Genomic DNA, 16,691 nt, shown 5'->3' on the forward strand with positions numbered 1-16,691 from the left:
GGCATTCTATCTTCGAGTTAAGAAAGCACCTTGTGGTGCTTTCTTAATGAAAGAGAAACAGATTATATTCTTCTCTGTTTTTCCTACCAAGGCCATCACGGCAGGAAAAACACCAAAGAAAGGAACACGCTGAATGTCCTGTCCTCGCCAGGAGGGGCCGCGGGGCTGGGAGCCAGGGAGGGGAAGCGCAGGGCCCGGCCGGCAAGGGGCGCTCCCGGGCGGGGCAGCGTACCTGTGCGGGGCGGGTCATGGCACCTGTGCCGGGGGCGGGCGCACCTGTGAGGAGGGGCGGGGCGGGCGCACCTGCCCGCGGCCGGCGGGGCGCGCTGGGGCCGCGCTGCGCGGAGGCTGGCGGCAGCATGGCCCGCCTGCTGGGCACCCTGCGCTGCTCCCAGCCCGTGGCGCGCTTCCAGCGCTCCTGCGGGCTCTTCCTCGCCGGCGACGAGGGCGGCGGCGACCCCGCGGAGGGGCCCCGGGACCGCGGCGCCTGCAATGGAGCGGGCGCGCTGCGCTGCCCGGCCGGCGGCGGCCGCGCTCCCCCCGGCGGGGTGCGGAGCGGCCGCGGCCCGCAGGTGAGTGCGGCGGGGGGCCCCGGCTGTGACTCAGCAGAGCCTCCCCCGGCACTGTGCGCGCAGGGATGCCCCGGGAGGGTCTCCCCGCATCCCGCCGCCTGCCCGGGCCGGTGCTGGGAGGAGGGAAAAAGGGTTTGGGCTGCGAACGGGGAGCGCTGTGCAGTGCCGCAGCCCATCCCGGCCCCGCGGGGGAGGCGTCTTTGGGTTCTCCGCGCTCCCCCATCGCTGACGCCCCCGGAATGGGGCGGTCGGTGCCAGCGGGAGCTGCCTGTAGAGGGGCCTGCGGGACACCGCAGCCTCGCCCCGGGATGCGGCTGGGAGGGAGCAACTCTGTTCCCCGCGGGTCTCTCTCCGTGCGGGGCGCACCTGCGGCGGTGCTGCGCTGTCCCCGGCCCCTGCTGTCCGCATCGGGTGGGGCTGTGCCCGCAGCCGGCCCCGCCCGGCCTGGGCTCCGAGTGGCTCGTCCCTGCTCAGCGCAGCCGAGGTGCCATGGAGCCAGGCTCAGCGCCCAGCGCTTCCCGCTGGCCAGGCAGGTCGCGGCGTTTCCCGGCACTGTCTGTAACTCCCTTGCGTATCAGAAAGGAACAGGGAAGATATGATGCAACCCATGTGTACAGGTCGGACGACCTGCTTTTTCTCTTACTGTAATGACTTGAATTCATTAGCAGATCGCCTTGTGGTGCCTTTTGGAAATCAGGTGTGATAATGGGCTTCCAAACTCTACCTGCAATATAAACATGGACCAGCCGTGAATGTCACAACTCTACCACTCCTTCCCTTTCATACTATGTTGCCCTTCCCTGTTTCACATCCAGTGCCCAGATTCTCATTTCAAGCATCTAAAATTCTTCCTTAGCTGCTTCTTGATTCTTTCTCAACTAGATGTTGAGCAGTCTGTTCAGTTCTGAACTACAGTAAGCTCTATTTCGGGTAAATTATGCAGAAAATTCACTAAAAGATTTATTATCACTGCTTTCTTTTGAACAACGACGTAGTTCACGTAGCAGTGTTGATACTAAAATCCCGTCGAAGTTAATGCTCCGTGAATGTAGCTGTTCACCTTGAGCTATTGTTTTGGGTTTCACAAAGTAAGGCACAATTACTTTTATGTGAAGGGTGAATGGGTTCCAGGTGAGACTCCGTGAAACTTGGAGATAGTAGCAGAAGGGTTTGTTTCCGCAGAATTAGGACACTCACTTCTGAAATACGAAAGCTGGGTTCAAACATCCCCAAAATGCAGATGGGAGTAATGGCTTGAACAGTGTTTCAATGAAGGATTAGAATTATAAAAGACAGGGTCTCTCTGTTCCTTTTTATCGAAACTGGAAATGAAAAGTCCATTTTTACAAGGAGGGTCTTCTGCAACCTGACAAGAAATGTGAAAAGTGAATTTGGATCTCCCTTAGGCTAAGGCTCAGACCCCCTGCTTTGTTGCTAAATGACCTGGGGTTACCCTGATGTATCTGCAAATAAGCCGGTTTAGGAGTTTCATTTACATAGGAAATTCCTTGCCCATAAATTCTCTATGGACAGTGGCATTTTCTTGCTGTTAGCTGCACGTGTTTGCAGAAAGGTGCTAAAGTGCTGCTCCTGCATCTCCCTCCTGGTGACCTTGTGTGGCTCTGTGCTCATCCATCCCTTCCTGAAACTTGGGAGTTTCAAAGTCCTTGTCAAGTTGATTTCTATGAGGTAGTAACTTTCACACTGCTTTGTCTTTACTGTCACGACTGTCTTCAAGGTTCTCAGGTTCTCCCACATAAGTTCTTGGACAATCACTAAGGTATACCTGTAAAAACAGAGTATATTGCATGCAGTGAAGATGATGTGAATGGCTTACTGGATGATGGGACTGCCACAGCTCCATCTCTCCAGAACATTCCCCCTTTCTTCAGTGCCAGGTCTCAGGTCCCTGCATCTGACATGGGCTGGATTGTGTGCCAGGGTGGCCCAGCTGGAGAGATTCTGGGGAGAGGGAATTGAGGGCTGGTAGCTGGTGGCAGTTTGGGAGGGGATGGACACACCTGGTAGGGAGAGATGCTGTACTGCATGGAGAGAAAACAGGATGCCTCAAGAGGGTAAAAAGACAGCTCGTGATTCTTCAGCATCTTCTTTAACCTGGAGATTAAATGTTAAAAGGAAAAAAAGGCCACAAGGCCTGATTACAGTGGTCAGCAGCAGCATGAGTGGCTGTGTGTCTGAATCTTTGTAAATCAGTCCTGTCTGCCCCACAGGAGTTGCCATGAGATGAGACAAGGAATGAAATGCTTAGATGTGAGAGCTGTGGCTGCATGTGCTTCTTAAACATTGAATCAGTCACCTAGCCCATGTTCTTGATGTTCCTTGGTTACCAGACCATTTAGAAACACTTTTTAATACCTCACATGACAACTCTGGTATCTGTGGAAGATACAGAATGGTGCTAGTCCAACACACTAACTGGGTTTATGTCCTGGCTTGGACTAGGCATTGAATCTATGGGCTTTTAGTGGAGAAACTGACTTGGTCTACTACTACAGAAGACAAGAGAGAAACTGCTTGTAATTATCCTGTCTCTAGCTAATACTACTTCCTTTTCTGTGCTGCTTTCTATTATTAGTTTTATTTTTTTTATTTCTGGAACAGCTTAAAAGGTATCTTTTCCCGACACTTTGTATGAAATCCTCAAGTTGTGCTCTTAAAAACACCAACTTACTACCTGAAGCCTTCTCTGGTGTCCTCTGAGCGGCCAAAAAAAGGCTACATATTTTTTAAAAGTGGAGCTTTGCTTATCTCTAATCTCCTGCTCCTGAAATTGATAGCCTGAATGAAAGGGAACAAAGAAAAAAAGTAATCTTCTACTCAAAGTTCTTTGTAGAGATTTGTTTGCCTTTCTCCACTCTTCTTTTCCCGGATGCTTTATCATCTCAAGATATGTCTTCCTGCCTTTGAGTGTGTACAGTTCATGTTTACATTGTAGTTATTCCTTAACCGTCAGAACTGCTCCGAACTGGAGCAATGTTTACAACCTGCCTGATGATGATTAGTGATTGCATGGTTCTTGCTCGTGCCGTAGGTGAGGAGGATAATAACCAGGATAACAGCCAGGTGATGGTAACAGAAACAGAGAAGGCAGGTACAAACTGCACATTCATCTCAGCACAGTCCCAAAAAATGTTGTGAATTACTTGCAAGATATAGATGAAAACACTGCTTTTGCTGTGATGGGATGACTGGTAATTTGAAGCGTGCTTGCTCTAGAGTCTGAGTCAAGGTCTGTCTTCTGTGGTGATTCCTTGCAATAGATTTTTTCATCAGCCTCAGAGTCTTGCATTTTCTTTTAAAATTGTTTTGCAGGCTTACTTGGTTTCACATTGTGTCTCTTTCCGTGCAGCAGTAAGTTGGTGGTAGGTTCAGCAGGAGAAGCAAACCCTTATGAAAAAAGCCCAGGAGCCCTGCTAGGAGGACAGGCAGCAAGGCATTTCTGCCTCAGGTGCTAACACTTTGTCCTCCTAGAGAATACAGCCGAACTTTTGGAAGCTCCTCCATTTGGAGCTGCAGCTGGGGAAACATGAGATCCAGTTTCTTATTTCAATGGGCTGAGCACAAGGCTCATGTTCCCCAGCATCACTCCTGTGTTCCGGTACTCCATGTTCAGATCTCCCCTACCTGGTGTGGTTGCCAAGGGAGCTTGACCATCCTGCATGTGTCCAATTTTTGGTTTAAGGTTTAAACCTCTCTCCAGGGAGCAGCCTGTCATCCCCTCCAGAGAACAGGCTGCAGAGACAGGTGTGTGCTGTTTGTTACCGTCTCATCTTCAGGATCTTGCTGCAGAAACACCTGAAGCTAACAAAAGTTTGTGAAGCTGTGCTGATTGCAATAGATATCCTGTGTGGTGCCTGCTGCTGAGAGAGTGGCTGCTGGTTGGGTGGGTGCTGGCACAGGGGCACACGAGGGGCCGTGCGGGCAGCCTGAGTCCTTACACCAATGATGATGATGTGCTTCATGACTCAGTGCTTCCTGGCTCACAGCCTGAGTCATCTTTTTGGAGGCCACTGGACCTTGTAATGAGGAGCTGTCAGGATCCTAGGATTAATTCCAGTGCTTGGAGGTGAGCCACTTACTTCTTTATAATTCTGCTGAATGTCTTGGGCCATTAGTTCAGATATCAACCAGAATGATAAAATCTAATTTGCAGTCGTTTTTCTCCTTTGGGTCTCTGGAGAACAGGAGTAGATTTAACAGATAAGAAGACAGAGAAAATGTGTTCTGGGAGATTCCTTTGGACAGCCATTTCTTTCACTTTGCCTTGTGTTTATGCTCTGCAGGGAATGTGTATGTGTCATCTGAGCAGTGAAAGGTGACTAATGACTGCTATGGCAAGTAAATCTGAGGTCTAGAAGGTACAGGTAGTGTTGTCTAAATCATGAAACTTTTATTTAAAATGTCTGTTCACTTTCCTGATTTAAAGGGTTTCATATCAGTTCAGCGTAGTTAGCACCTGTAATTTACTTTCCCAAGGTAAACTCCTATTGGTCTAGATGTAATGCTTTTAAATGGAGCTAAATTGCTGATTTATTACTGTTTTATTTTATCACTAAATTTTGGAATATTTATTACTAGATATAAAAACAAACAAAAAATGTGTTTAATCTTTCCTTTCGAAGACAGCTGGCAGTTGCAAACCACTGTTAATAGGGTTCCGTGAGCCTGTGGGTTCTGACACACAGGAAATGGTCACTATCACCCCAGGCCAGGTCATTGTTACCCCTTTGCAGCTTGCTCCACTGGATGGCATTATAACTGCTTACTTATATCCACCAGTTTAATGAGGTGTATTGCCTTTAGTGTTTCCCATTACCATCTCCCTTTGCAAAGGGAGAGTGTTGGGGTACTTTATTTTACAGGAGGAGTCAGTGTCAGACACCTCAGTTGTGCCACAAGAGCAAAGCCTGGATGTTTGCAGGGGGAAGGGCCCAGAGACATTAGTGAGGAATCTGTTCCCTGACAAATATACAGCCCACCCACCCGGATGAGTGGCATGAAGCAGAGGGCAGGGTAAGCCAAAGACTGAAGGAAGGGTCTAGGGAGGGGAAGGGAATCCTTATGGAAGGGCAGCTGACCCCCATGTCACCTGCAGGTGTGAGGTGCCAGGGGGAGAATTGAACTGGCACTGACTGAAGTATTGAAGCTGGCAAGCACCTGCCAAATAGTTCCAACAGTGCTGTGCCAAGGGGGCTGCAGCCACAGAGTGGCTCATTCAGTGGGGTAGGAGATCCAGCAGAGATCCTTGAAGCAGCACTTGCTGGCAACATCAGGTTACATGTCGGTCTCCTTGTGTGTTTCTCCATCAGAAACAGAGCTGACATTGGCATGGCCTGCACTAATTGCAACTAATAATGAGGCAGCAAGTGAGTTAAGAACATCTTATCTGCAGCTCTCCTCCCAGGGGCAGGCTGGCTGCTGAGGTGTCCTCCCACGAGCCTCTCCACAGCCACAGCTGCAATTTGAACATGTCCCTTCCTCCTTACAGGGGTCTTCCAGGCTGTAGTTAATTTCTGAAATAAAATCTTAGGGTGAGAACAAGCTCTTTGCTCTGAAAAGAAATGTAACAGTGAAGTCCTGGTTCTCCATGGTCATTGGCCATTCCTGTAAACTTCTGTTGGGTTGGACTAGGTTAGGTTAAGCTTCTGTTGAGGATCTCGTCAGACCTGGTGTGCTGAGGGAAAAGCGAGCAAGAGTCTTCCCATTCCTCCCTCTCAGTATCTCTGCAGAACACCTTGGGTATCCAGCAACCCTGGTAACACCCTGACTCATTTGGTTTTGGCAGGAAGCCAAAGCTAAGAGGTGGTGGTGCTTGAGGGAGATGGGTAGGTGTGTGGGCAGGGGGGCCATCTAATGCTGTGCAATTGGAAAACTGCTGTTTTGTGGCACATCCTTCTACCCAAAACCAGTTTTAGTAACACTGTACCTTTGGAAATATGAAGTACAGTAGAGTTTCAGAGGAATCTGATATCTATTTTGAAGCTGGAATCCCCATCTTTCTGAACCGCCTGTAATTTGCTTTCTCTGTTTCTTAACTTGTGTTTTCCTCCCTCTGTCCACAGACACTGGTGCTACCTAATCCTTAAAATACCTTCCTCAGACATTTCCAGGTGTAAGCTCTGTGTTGCACCTCACAAAATTGCAGTCTAATTCTCCTAAATTAAAATGAAATTAAATAAACCTGTTCTTCCACTGTAAAACAGGCAGGAAGGAAGGCTTTTCCTTCTGCCCTTCCCTTTCCTGCCTCTCTTGCTGTATTGCTTCCATACTGCATGAATTGGCCAGTTCTTCCTGGAATGTGGGAGGATGCTGAAGTGCACGAGAAGCTCACCCACCACATCTGCCAGGGCAGCTGAAACAGCAGTGTCCAACCTGCCCAGCCTCTGCCTGGTGAAGCAGGGCTCAAGGAATAAAGGAGGTGAGCTCCTCAAGGAGAAGTGCACAGCCCTATTTATGCTGGTGTTGTGCAGCTTTCTTGGCAGGAAAATGCTGCCAACACCCATCAGTGATTCAAAACAAAAGTGCAAGAAGTGGACGTCTCGGGAGTTATTCCAGCAATGGGAATGACCATAAGAGGAACAGCTTTCCATAAAGAGCAGGCAAGGAAATAAACGCAGAGGCATTCCCCTCCACGTCAGAAAGGTGCATACAGGTGTGTGCTCAAAAGTCTGAAGATCATGGTGGAAGGCAGACCTGTTGGAGTTGCTCAAAATTACACTGCGAGAAAAGGGGTGAAACATAATTCTGATCCCATGACACCACTGTGTGGAGACGGTCAGATTGTCTTGCCTTTTTAAGAGCAACAAGCAAAAGCTCCAAAGTATATTAGCTGGTAGGTGTGAGGGTTTGACTAGGTGATCTTTAAAGGCCCCCTTTCAACCCAAACTAATCTATGATTCTTTGAGTCATGGATGTCAATTCTCCAGGCATCTGCTAAGAAAGGAATATAGGAAGTTAAATGGCCTGTGAGTTTGAGTGCCACGATGGAGACCTTTTGATGGAAAGTGATGAGAGTCTCTTCAGAACAGGTTTCATAGCCGTGTGGAGATCACTAGCTGGAACTGTAGGCATGAGAGGCATGATGACTGTGAGATGAATTTAGAAGAAGCTGCAGTTAGGCTGGAGGATGAGAACAGAAGTCAAATAGTCTTGTCAAGCTGAAGGTATGGTTGAAAATTTACTTCTATTCGAGAGGTGCAGATACTTATTGAAGAAGGTGTAGACTCAACGGTAGAATGGAAAACAACAGATGTGGTAGAGATTTCTTGGAGGAAAAAAGCTGATATCACAGGTTTGACGTGGCTCACTGGTGGCAAACCTCTGAAAACTGCCCACAGAAGGAATGACATTGTGCAGGACTGTTCCTTCAGCATTGCTGAAGTGTCACATCTAGTCTTTGGGCTCTGTAATTCAACACAGGCATGTTAGGTGCTGTGTCTGGAAAATGCTCAGTATCCCCTGTAAGAATTACCAGGTGACTGGGGAGTGGAAGAGAGGACAGTTATGTCCTTTTTGAATGCTTATAACAACCTTCTTCTGTGTCAGCCCTCCGAGGAAGGAGACAATTTGTTCCTTGTCTGCAGTAGATAAGAAAATAGCCATAGGTTTAAATTTCAGCAAGAAAGTTTCAGTCTAGGTGGCAGGAGAGCAAAGCACTTGGAGATTGCCTGGAGCAAGCAGTGGAGTTTCCACCTCTGGTTCGGTAAGGACAGGTTAGACAAACTCCCACCAGAGCGATGGGAGTGTAAGCCATCATCCTTGGTGGGCAAGCTGGACCAGCCTTGGTTTAGGTTGTCTGTCAGGAAATGTGAGGCTGTCCGTCCAGTGACTGCAGGCATGTTCCTTCACAAGCAATGTCAATCTCCTTAGCAGCCACTCCCCCTTGTATCTGAAAGAGACTTACTTTTGTTTCTTGAAGATGGCTTTCATTTAGGAAGACAACATAATCAATTTTTCTTTCCTTGATTCTTCCTATTAATTGTCTAAACAAGTTCTCTGTCAACTCTAGTCTTACGTTATTCCACTTTATATTTAAATGACTTGGCAGATTCTGGTACTTCTATATGTGTTCCTTCAGTAGAAGGAAGGAGGCTAATCATGTTACTTCTAGAGCAAGATAGAAATAAACCCTATAATTCACTCTACCTCCCAACTACTAATCAGAGTGGAAGGGAAATAATAATAAGATTGAAAAATGAAATCTTCACACATCAACTGAGGTATCTTAACTGTGTTCTGGACCCATTGCAGCTTCAATGTGCTGGGTGTGTGTTGATGTGCAGATGTGTGTATCTGTCTCAGCTGACCGTCCTTTACAGGCTGAAGGGGAGACTTTGGATGAACACATGCTGATGTAGAATGTGGTGGCTGGTGTGAGGAATTAACTGGATGAGCATTGTGCCCAGGGGGACAGTGTTGGTGGAGACCTGCATGTACCTTTCCCATTTTCTATTTGACTGGTCTGAGCCTTTGGTCTGGCAAAGCATATCCCCTTTTAGCGTGACAGCTTCCAGCTGTCCCTGGTGCTGGTGGCTGTGCAGCGCTGCTCTGCTGGGGTACCTTGCTGAGAGCTTTATGTAAATGGCCTTTTTTGGTACTTCGAATGAGTTAAGAAGTTGCTGAAAGGATTCTGCCTGGTTTTTAGGCTCCCTACTGGTTCTTTACCTGAGACCACTGAAAGTGCTGTGACTCTCTGGCTTGAAGCTTGAGCATTGCTACATCTCATGCAATGATTGTCTTGCTTCTGCATCAGCTGATGGTTCCAGGCCACATCCCTGCTCATTATGCCAAGAGTGCCTGCTGCTGCCATTGTTTGCACAACAGCTGGGAGCTGGATGTGTCCTCTCTGTGTGCTGGTCAACAAGGACTTGCTGCTAACAGCAGAGACGGACAAAATTTTATGGCATTTAAGAAGGATTTTCTTGTGATTTCTTTTTGTCTCCACCTCCACATTTCTGAGGGTTTGGTTGGCTCTAAGTGTCCCTCCAGGAACACTGTGTAAACCTGGACAGCTACTGAAAACTGGCTGCCTCATGTTCTGCAGAGACTAAAAAATTAATTACTTGTTTTAAAGCATTTAAACAGAGTGGGAAGCTGCACATATGTATGAGCCTGGTTAGGTGTATTTTTCATGCCTTGGGGCTCCTTGTGTGTACTTTGTGGGCTGTGTGCTTTTGTCCTGCCCCTGCTGTCTCCTGACACCTCTGCAACCCATTCCATGACTCTGTATTCCTCCTTTGCTGGCTCCCCCTTCACCTTACCATGGGTTCTGTGCACCCAGCAAGGGGTTCATGGCCACACCAGGATCTCCCACTGGGCCACAGCCCCTGTTTCCTGGCCACCCTATTCCTTCCTCGTGGAGCCATGTGTTGCAGTGTTGGTGCTCCCAGGAAAGGTGAATGCATAGGTGCTGGAGTGTTATTGGCTACTCTTGGCTGCTTGTTGGATCTTCAGGAAACACTGAATGTGTGTGACATGAAGCTGTGCAGTTGGGTGGAAGAGCTGAAGCCTTTGATAATGAGTTTTGCTTTTTATTTTCCAAAATCTAATTACCAATATCTAATATTTTTGTTTTGACTTGACAGATTCCTTTATAAACTGGGTAGAGTTAATAAAGTGATGCAAAACTGACTGCTTATGCCAAATACCGAAGTCCAGAAGGCTTTTTCCCCACTGGTTTTACTCCACACAGTGCAGTCCTGTGGGGCTGAATTGTCTGATTTATATTGTCTTTGTGTACAGCAACAACTAGATTGGATTTCTTGGCTTTTTCTTTTGTGCCTGATTTTTGGTGGCTTCTCTTATTTTCTTTTTTTTGCCACATTAAAAATCCCTAAAGTGATAAGTATGTAATGTGATAATTAGGGGCTTTGGGAGGGAAATTCCTAATCTTTTGCAAGGCAATTCTGTTGGAAGCAAGGGACTTCAAGAACTTCAATTAAACATGTACATCTTCTGAAAGATCCGAAGTAATTGAGAGCTGAGAACAGAGTGCTGGTTAATGGGATCTCTGGGTCAGACTTGGAGCCTTAGAAGTCTGATGCTGCACAGCTTGTCTCTAGAGACAGGGCAGGAAAAGCTGGGGCCTGTTTTGCTCTCTGACAAGAGATCTCCCAGAGTAATTGTGAGGAGTGGTATCTTTGCACAGATACAATAAAAATGTACTTTTAGGGAAAAAAAAGTATTATGTTAGTGGTTCAGCTGCTGTTCCTCTGCTTCAGCCTTGAAGGATAAGCATCACATATACACATTGTTTCTAGAATGATGGATTCCTCCTATGCTGTGTCATTGTGTGTTATTGTCTCCCCAGAGCCACCATAGTGTTGGTGTGCCCTGCTCTGCTGGCACTGTAGGAATGTGTTGGGGATGCTCCCATGCTCCAGGGAGATTGGGTGGGTGCTGTGGCAGCACCTGGTGTGGGTGACCCACCCCTGTGCAGAGACTGCAAATGTGGCATGACCTACAACAGCCATTTGCTGTGCCAATACTTCAGCTGAGTAGTTTATTTATGGAGACTCAGACATCCATGAGAGTTTCTTGCTGTCTGAGCACTTGAGGTTTTTCAAAATAGATATTTTACAGCTGATGAGAAGGGTAATTTTTGTGGAATTACCCATCTTCTGTGTCTGTTACTGTTGAGGCTTATTACATCTTGCTTCTGAAGTGCTCTAAAAATTGTGACTTTACCTACAGCTTTAATCACTGCCCATTAAAACCTCTCTGATCCAGGCTGAATAGCAATGGAGATGGAGGGCTGAAAGGACTTCAGGGATTGTGGAAGTCATCAGGTCATTGGAGTGCATTAAGAATAACCAAGTCTAAAGATAGGAGTTACTTAAAATTAGAGATTGAATAAATTTCTGGGAATGTTGAAGATGTTCACACAAATAATAGTGATGGATTTTCCTGCACTGGGGTTGGAATGAGAATAAAAAGGGAAGACACTTCACAAAGCACTGCACTCTGCCTACTCCAGAAACAGTAGGTGTAGATAGTAAATGTGAGCTAACTGCAGGCTGAAGGTGCATGGAGGAAACTGCTGTACTTACAGTGCTTTAGGATCTCAACAAGTGCAAACATCACTTTATTACCCCGCACTACCAAATATCAAGTGCAGTGATTCTATGGCACCCTGTGTGCCTGACCTGTGGCTGTTAGCATCGTGTCACAAACAGGCTCTGTTTCTCCCCTACCACTCATTGGCTGCACACAACTGCTGGTGTCGAGTTAAAAAAAAAAAAGGTGTTAAAAACCCAACCAAACCAGTGTGTGTGTGTGTGTGATTTCTGATAGAAAAGGAATGGAAGAAAGAAAAAGAAATGTTTTTAAAATCATGTGGAAGGACTTTTTTTAACTCCATATTTCTTTTAGAACCTGATAAACCATACTTTTCTGTTACTGGAATTAGAAAGTTTTATCCCTCATCCCATGAGGCTGCAAGTATAAAAGCATTACCTTAGGGATGTGTCTGATCCTCTCTGAGCTAAAGCACAAAAGCACATAATTCTCAATACCTTGGAGACTGATGTTTAATTGAGGAGTTAGCGGTGCCAGAAGAGGGCTTTCTGTGGGGCCGTGTTAAGTGTCACCAAATACAGTTTCAGGATCTCAGGCAGAAGCATTGGTGTTGCTAATTGCTCTGGGGGTGTTTTCTAAGTGGAAGACTTGAGACACTCAGACTGATTGCTCTGTCGTGCAGCCAGCTGCAACATAGAGCTGTTATCCTAGAGGGATGCTGGGAACTCATCTGTGACCTCTGTGACTGGTGGATGGGGGAACACTCTTCTGACCCTGGCATTTCAAAAAATGTTGACTCATCTTTTCTGTTTATTGATGCAAAAATCAATTTAAGTAGTGGGGTTTTTTATGATAGTTGAATGGATGCAACTTCTTTCCATCTTGCTTTTGTCATCTCTGTGCAGTTTGCCTCATCTCTGCTTTAAAAGCAGATGAAGAGACTGGAATTTCTAATAGCTTTTGCAATGAGTCACAAGTGCATGTCTAGAGTCCTTAGACAATTTTTATGTTTTCTCACTAGCACGTAGGATGAGAGTTTCTCTTTAGTAAAGTAGTTACATAGTCAGCTCCAAGCACAACAGTTTTCCTATTTGGAGAGTTTTGCAAGCTTATGTCAAAGCTATATCTTAACTTATTTTGTCCACACTGAGACCTTCATGATCCCTACTCAGTTCTCATCTTTAGGAAGTTCTTTCATCTTATATTTACATAGCCAACATTCATATTTTTAATTTTTTGGGGGAAGATGGAGTGAGACTGGATTGGCTCCTTTGCTCCTCCCCTGAATCAAAACTCCTGTCTATCTATGTCTGTCTGTCTATCTCCTTATTTCCTGAAGTGACAGGTGTACCTACAAAATGTAATTCACTTGTCTGTTGCTCCTGCTAACAGGGTGTGAGGCTTCTCAGTGGTGTCCTAGTCTCAAATGACAGCAGCAGCAAACCTTTTCTAGACACATTCAACAAGTGGCCAAAGTCATGGCCTAAGCAATGTGTGCTGTTGTATGGCCTCCCAGATCTGGAGGGCTGGGTGTCACCTTTTGGAAGAGGGAAAATGAGCATGTTAGGTGGGGTACATCTAATGAAATAATCTAGCTGCCAAATCCAGAGACCGAACAAAATCTCTAGCTTACTAAAATGAATAAAGTGCCACTGTTTGCAAGGTATCTGCTGGTAATGCTTAAATAAGACAACATGGTGGTTTTTACTTAAAGATATTGGAGTGAAAATCTGGTTGTGACAGGGCAGCTCTTTTCTCTGCCCATTCAGAGCCTTGTGTTCCCCTTGATCTGCTTGTGCAGCTGTGGTTGCTGAGCCCAGTCCCATGTAAGAGGGGAGTCTTCCAGCTGTGGCACTTCAGTGTGGGGTGATCCCATGAGATCCTGCCATTGGGAGCCAGGGGCCAGAGACACTTGCAAGAACTAAGTGTTGTGGGCTGTTGTCAGCTGCACCTGGCAGCAAATTTTAAATTAATTGGTCCAGTAATTGCAGTTTAAGTCTTTTTCTCAAAATGCATTTTCAGGGAAAGCAGTGGTGGCTTTGTCTACAGATGTAGGAACTTCAAACTTAGCACATCAGTACCTTTTATGAAATACGCCTGATTATCCTGGTGGAAAGGCTGATCCTATCTCTTGAAAGTCTCTGTCCATGTGACTGCTACCTTAATTAGTCTGAATAGATTTCTGCTCTGCAGGAAATGTAGCTGCACTATCACTACAGTCTTCATTCTAGTATAAAAGTTGAACTTAATTTCTTAACACTTGTTATAACAAACTGTTTGGTTTAAGGACTGGGAACTGCAGCGGTTAAAATATTTTAAATGTTTGTGATATTTTTCCAAGTCACTAAAATGACGAAATTCTCTAATTTCCAGAGTTGCACACAGAAGTATATTGTGAAGAACTACTTCTACTACTACTTGTTCAAGTTCTCAGCTGCCTTGGGTGAAGAGATTTTTTATATCACTTTCCTTCCATTTACCTACTGGAATATAGATCACTCTGTGTCTAGAAGAATGATCATTGTTTGGTCTGTAAGTATTTATATTCTTAATGTAAACCTTTATTCTGTGTCCATAGCAAATGAATATTTGAGAATAAGAACAGCCCTTCAGACAAAAGAAGGACCAACACTATTCATGTATAACTCATGTTTAGGAAGCAGAGGCATTGCAATACCAAGACGGGAGGCAAGAGGCATCATCTGACTCCGGGTTTCTTCATCTCTGCCACATCTTGGACTGACTTTTTTTCCAGCACAGTCACTGATTGAGCTGCTTTTGATACAGTTTGCACAGAACACTTGGGAAAACACTTCCTTCCCAAAGTGTCATAGTATTTTAGGGATCATTTTTCATCACTTGATAAAATCTTTCTCTTATTCTCATTTCTTCTGCCTAATTTCATATAGTTCTGGCTTGGTTGAATTACTATTAACCTGATAGTAAGGGGATGTGCAGGCTGCAGTGGAAGAAGCAGGGTGCTTCTGCAGTCACTTGAGGAGGGAAAGATCAGGTTATCTGCTGGAGGCTAAGACTTAAAAGCATTGATTTTTATTAATGTGAGAGCATTCACAAACTAACTGACTTTGGCAATGCTTCAGCCTTCACAAATGTGGTTTGGGGTATCCAAAATAATGTATTTCCATTGTAGCACCAAAAAACCAGGAGATAACCAGGCACTTTCAGGCCAAGTCTGGCTGCTTTGTCACTGCCATTGCTCATCTTTGTATTGATCAGATATTGCTGCCCAAATAAAACCTTTTTAAAACAGAGAAGGGAGGCAGGGAGCACCTCTGCCAGGTGGCAGAGCCTGGAGGTTTAGCTATCAATCTACACTGATTCAAGAAACTGAAGCTTGGTATAAACTTGAATATGATATCCAAGTTTTTTTATTTACAGTGAAGTTTCTCCATGAGCTAGCCAATTCTGGTTAATAATATTCTGTCTTTTGACCAAGTAATATCATAAAAAGTAATAAAACCAATTTGAATTGGGTCATACCCTTCAAATGCACCTGGTCTTGGATAGAAGGCATCAGTTGCTCTGTGCCAGTAACCTTAGTCAATACATTTTATAAAGAGAACATGAAAAATAATTTGCAGATGAAATTTAGAAGTAGGTGGACACAATATAACTAGAGCTGGCTTTTGGCCAGAAGTACACCTACAGCTTCTGGAAATGTGCCACAGAAGATGAAAATTGGTAGTCACTGCCTTCTGGGTTTGCATATTGCTCAAAAAAATGAGCCTTTGGAGTTCTTTACATGCATTTCTGCAGACTTGCCTTGCCTTTTCCTTGCAAGGAGTTCATCTGAGTATTGGCCAGATCTAGTCTGACTTAATTAGAGTATCCAAGTATGTGATATTACAATAATTAATATTATTTTTCACTTACTGAGTTGTGGAATTGCATTTTATACTGAAAAAGGGAAACTTTTAAATACGTGGGCTCGTGACAATCTGTATTTTTAAAACATGTTAATTGTATGTAATTGTGAAATGGCTAAAAATGGTTGTGCAGGCCATGTGTTATTGTCATGGCATGCTCAGCTGGGGGTGTTTCTTGCTGGTGAGCAGGGACTGGCACTCACGGTGCTGTAAGTGGTGTTGGTCTGTCTTACAGAGTCATAAAATCATGGAACAGCTTGGGTTGGAAAGGATCTTAAAAATCATCTACTTCCTTCCCCCCTGCTGTGGGCAGGGACACCCTCCACTAGACCAGGTTGCTCCAAGCCCCGTCCAGCCTGGCCTCCGATGCCTTGGTCCTGGATGTGACATTTGGCTCAGCTGCCTGGGAAGTACCAAGGTATCAGAGGGACAAAGCTGTGCTTTAACTAAATGGGAGGGTTTTGGTGATGGAGTTTTGAAGAAATGCTTTTGAATGAATGATGATGATGTGGGGCTATGAAGAGCTGTGTTAGATGAAAGTAAAAATCCAGGCAGTCTCTGACAACAGCTGCAAGTGGAAGGCTGGGAAGAGCATGAAGGGATAAATGCAGGATCCAGGCACGTTCTGCAGAAGGCTCATATCTGTCTGGGGAAAGGAGCTGGTATCAAAGGGAGAACTCTAAGAGAGAGGTAGCAGTAATTCCCCTTTAAAGGGCATGCTCAGGATCTGGAGAGGTTGTTGGTGAAGCTCTTCAACAGGGAGAGAGAGTGGACCAGCAATGACTTTTTCAAGAGCCTGGTGCAAAGCACACGGGTACATTGGGAACACGGTTGGCAGGGATGATGGCGACAGAAAGGGTGACACCACTGCCCAGGAGAAGTGGCCTTATCTGGGAGCTCTGGAGAAACAGAAGTGGTGCTGAGGGTGGTACTTTTTATGCTGTTTCCCACTTAAACCTGTGAGTTTCTGCTGCAAGTTGGAAATTACAATATCAGTGTCCTGGGATGAATCAGGGGAGTTTCTTCCCTTAAAAATTAAAGCAGCACTAATGCTGTTTACAAAGCCTTCCTGCCATCTTATCTGTAATAGTTTATGCAGAGCCAGTCACCTCCATTTGAGAAAGGTAATTTCAAATTGGAGCAGGGCCAGGGATGATTAAAGAACAGTCTATTTTCTGAGCAGAGACTGAAAGCT

The 16,691-nt window shown here is 45.7% G+C and overlaps 1 protein-coding gene across 1 annotated transcript in view; it reads left to right on the forward strand.

The window, feature by feature from the left end:
* Positions 1-359: 359 nt before the first annotated feature.
* SGPP2 (sphingosine-1-phosphate phosphatase 2) overlaps positions 360-16,691 on the forward strand; it is a gene marked incomplete at its 5' end in the record, with an annotated part of 33,424 nt that continues 17,092 nt past the window's right edge. Inside the window, 2 exons of the mRNA XM_082287705.1 lie at positions 360-572; positions 13,983-14,141. Of these exons, the coding sequence (XP_082143831.1) occupies positions 360-572; positions 13,983-14,141 (372 nt within the window). The remainder of the gene's footprint in view (positions 573-13,982; positions 14,142-16,691) is intronic.

The sequence above is a fragment of the Coloeus monedula genome (genome assembly GCF_965178545.1).
Source record: "Coloeus monedula genome assembly, chromosome: 10".
In the NCBI taxonomy this organism is placed as follows: Eukaryota; Metazoa; Chordata; class Aves; order Passeriformes; family Corvidae; genus Coloeus; species Coloeus monedula.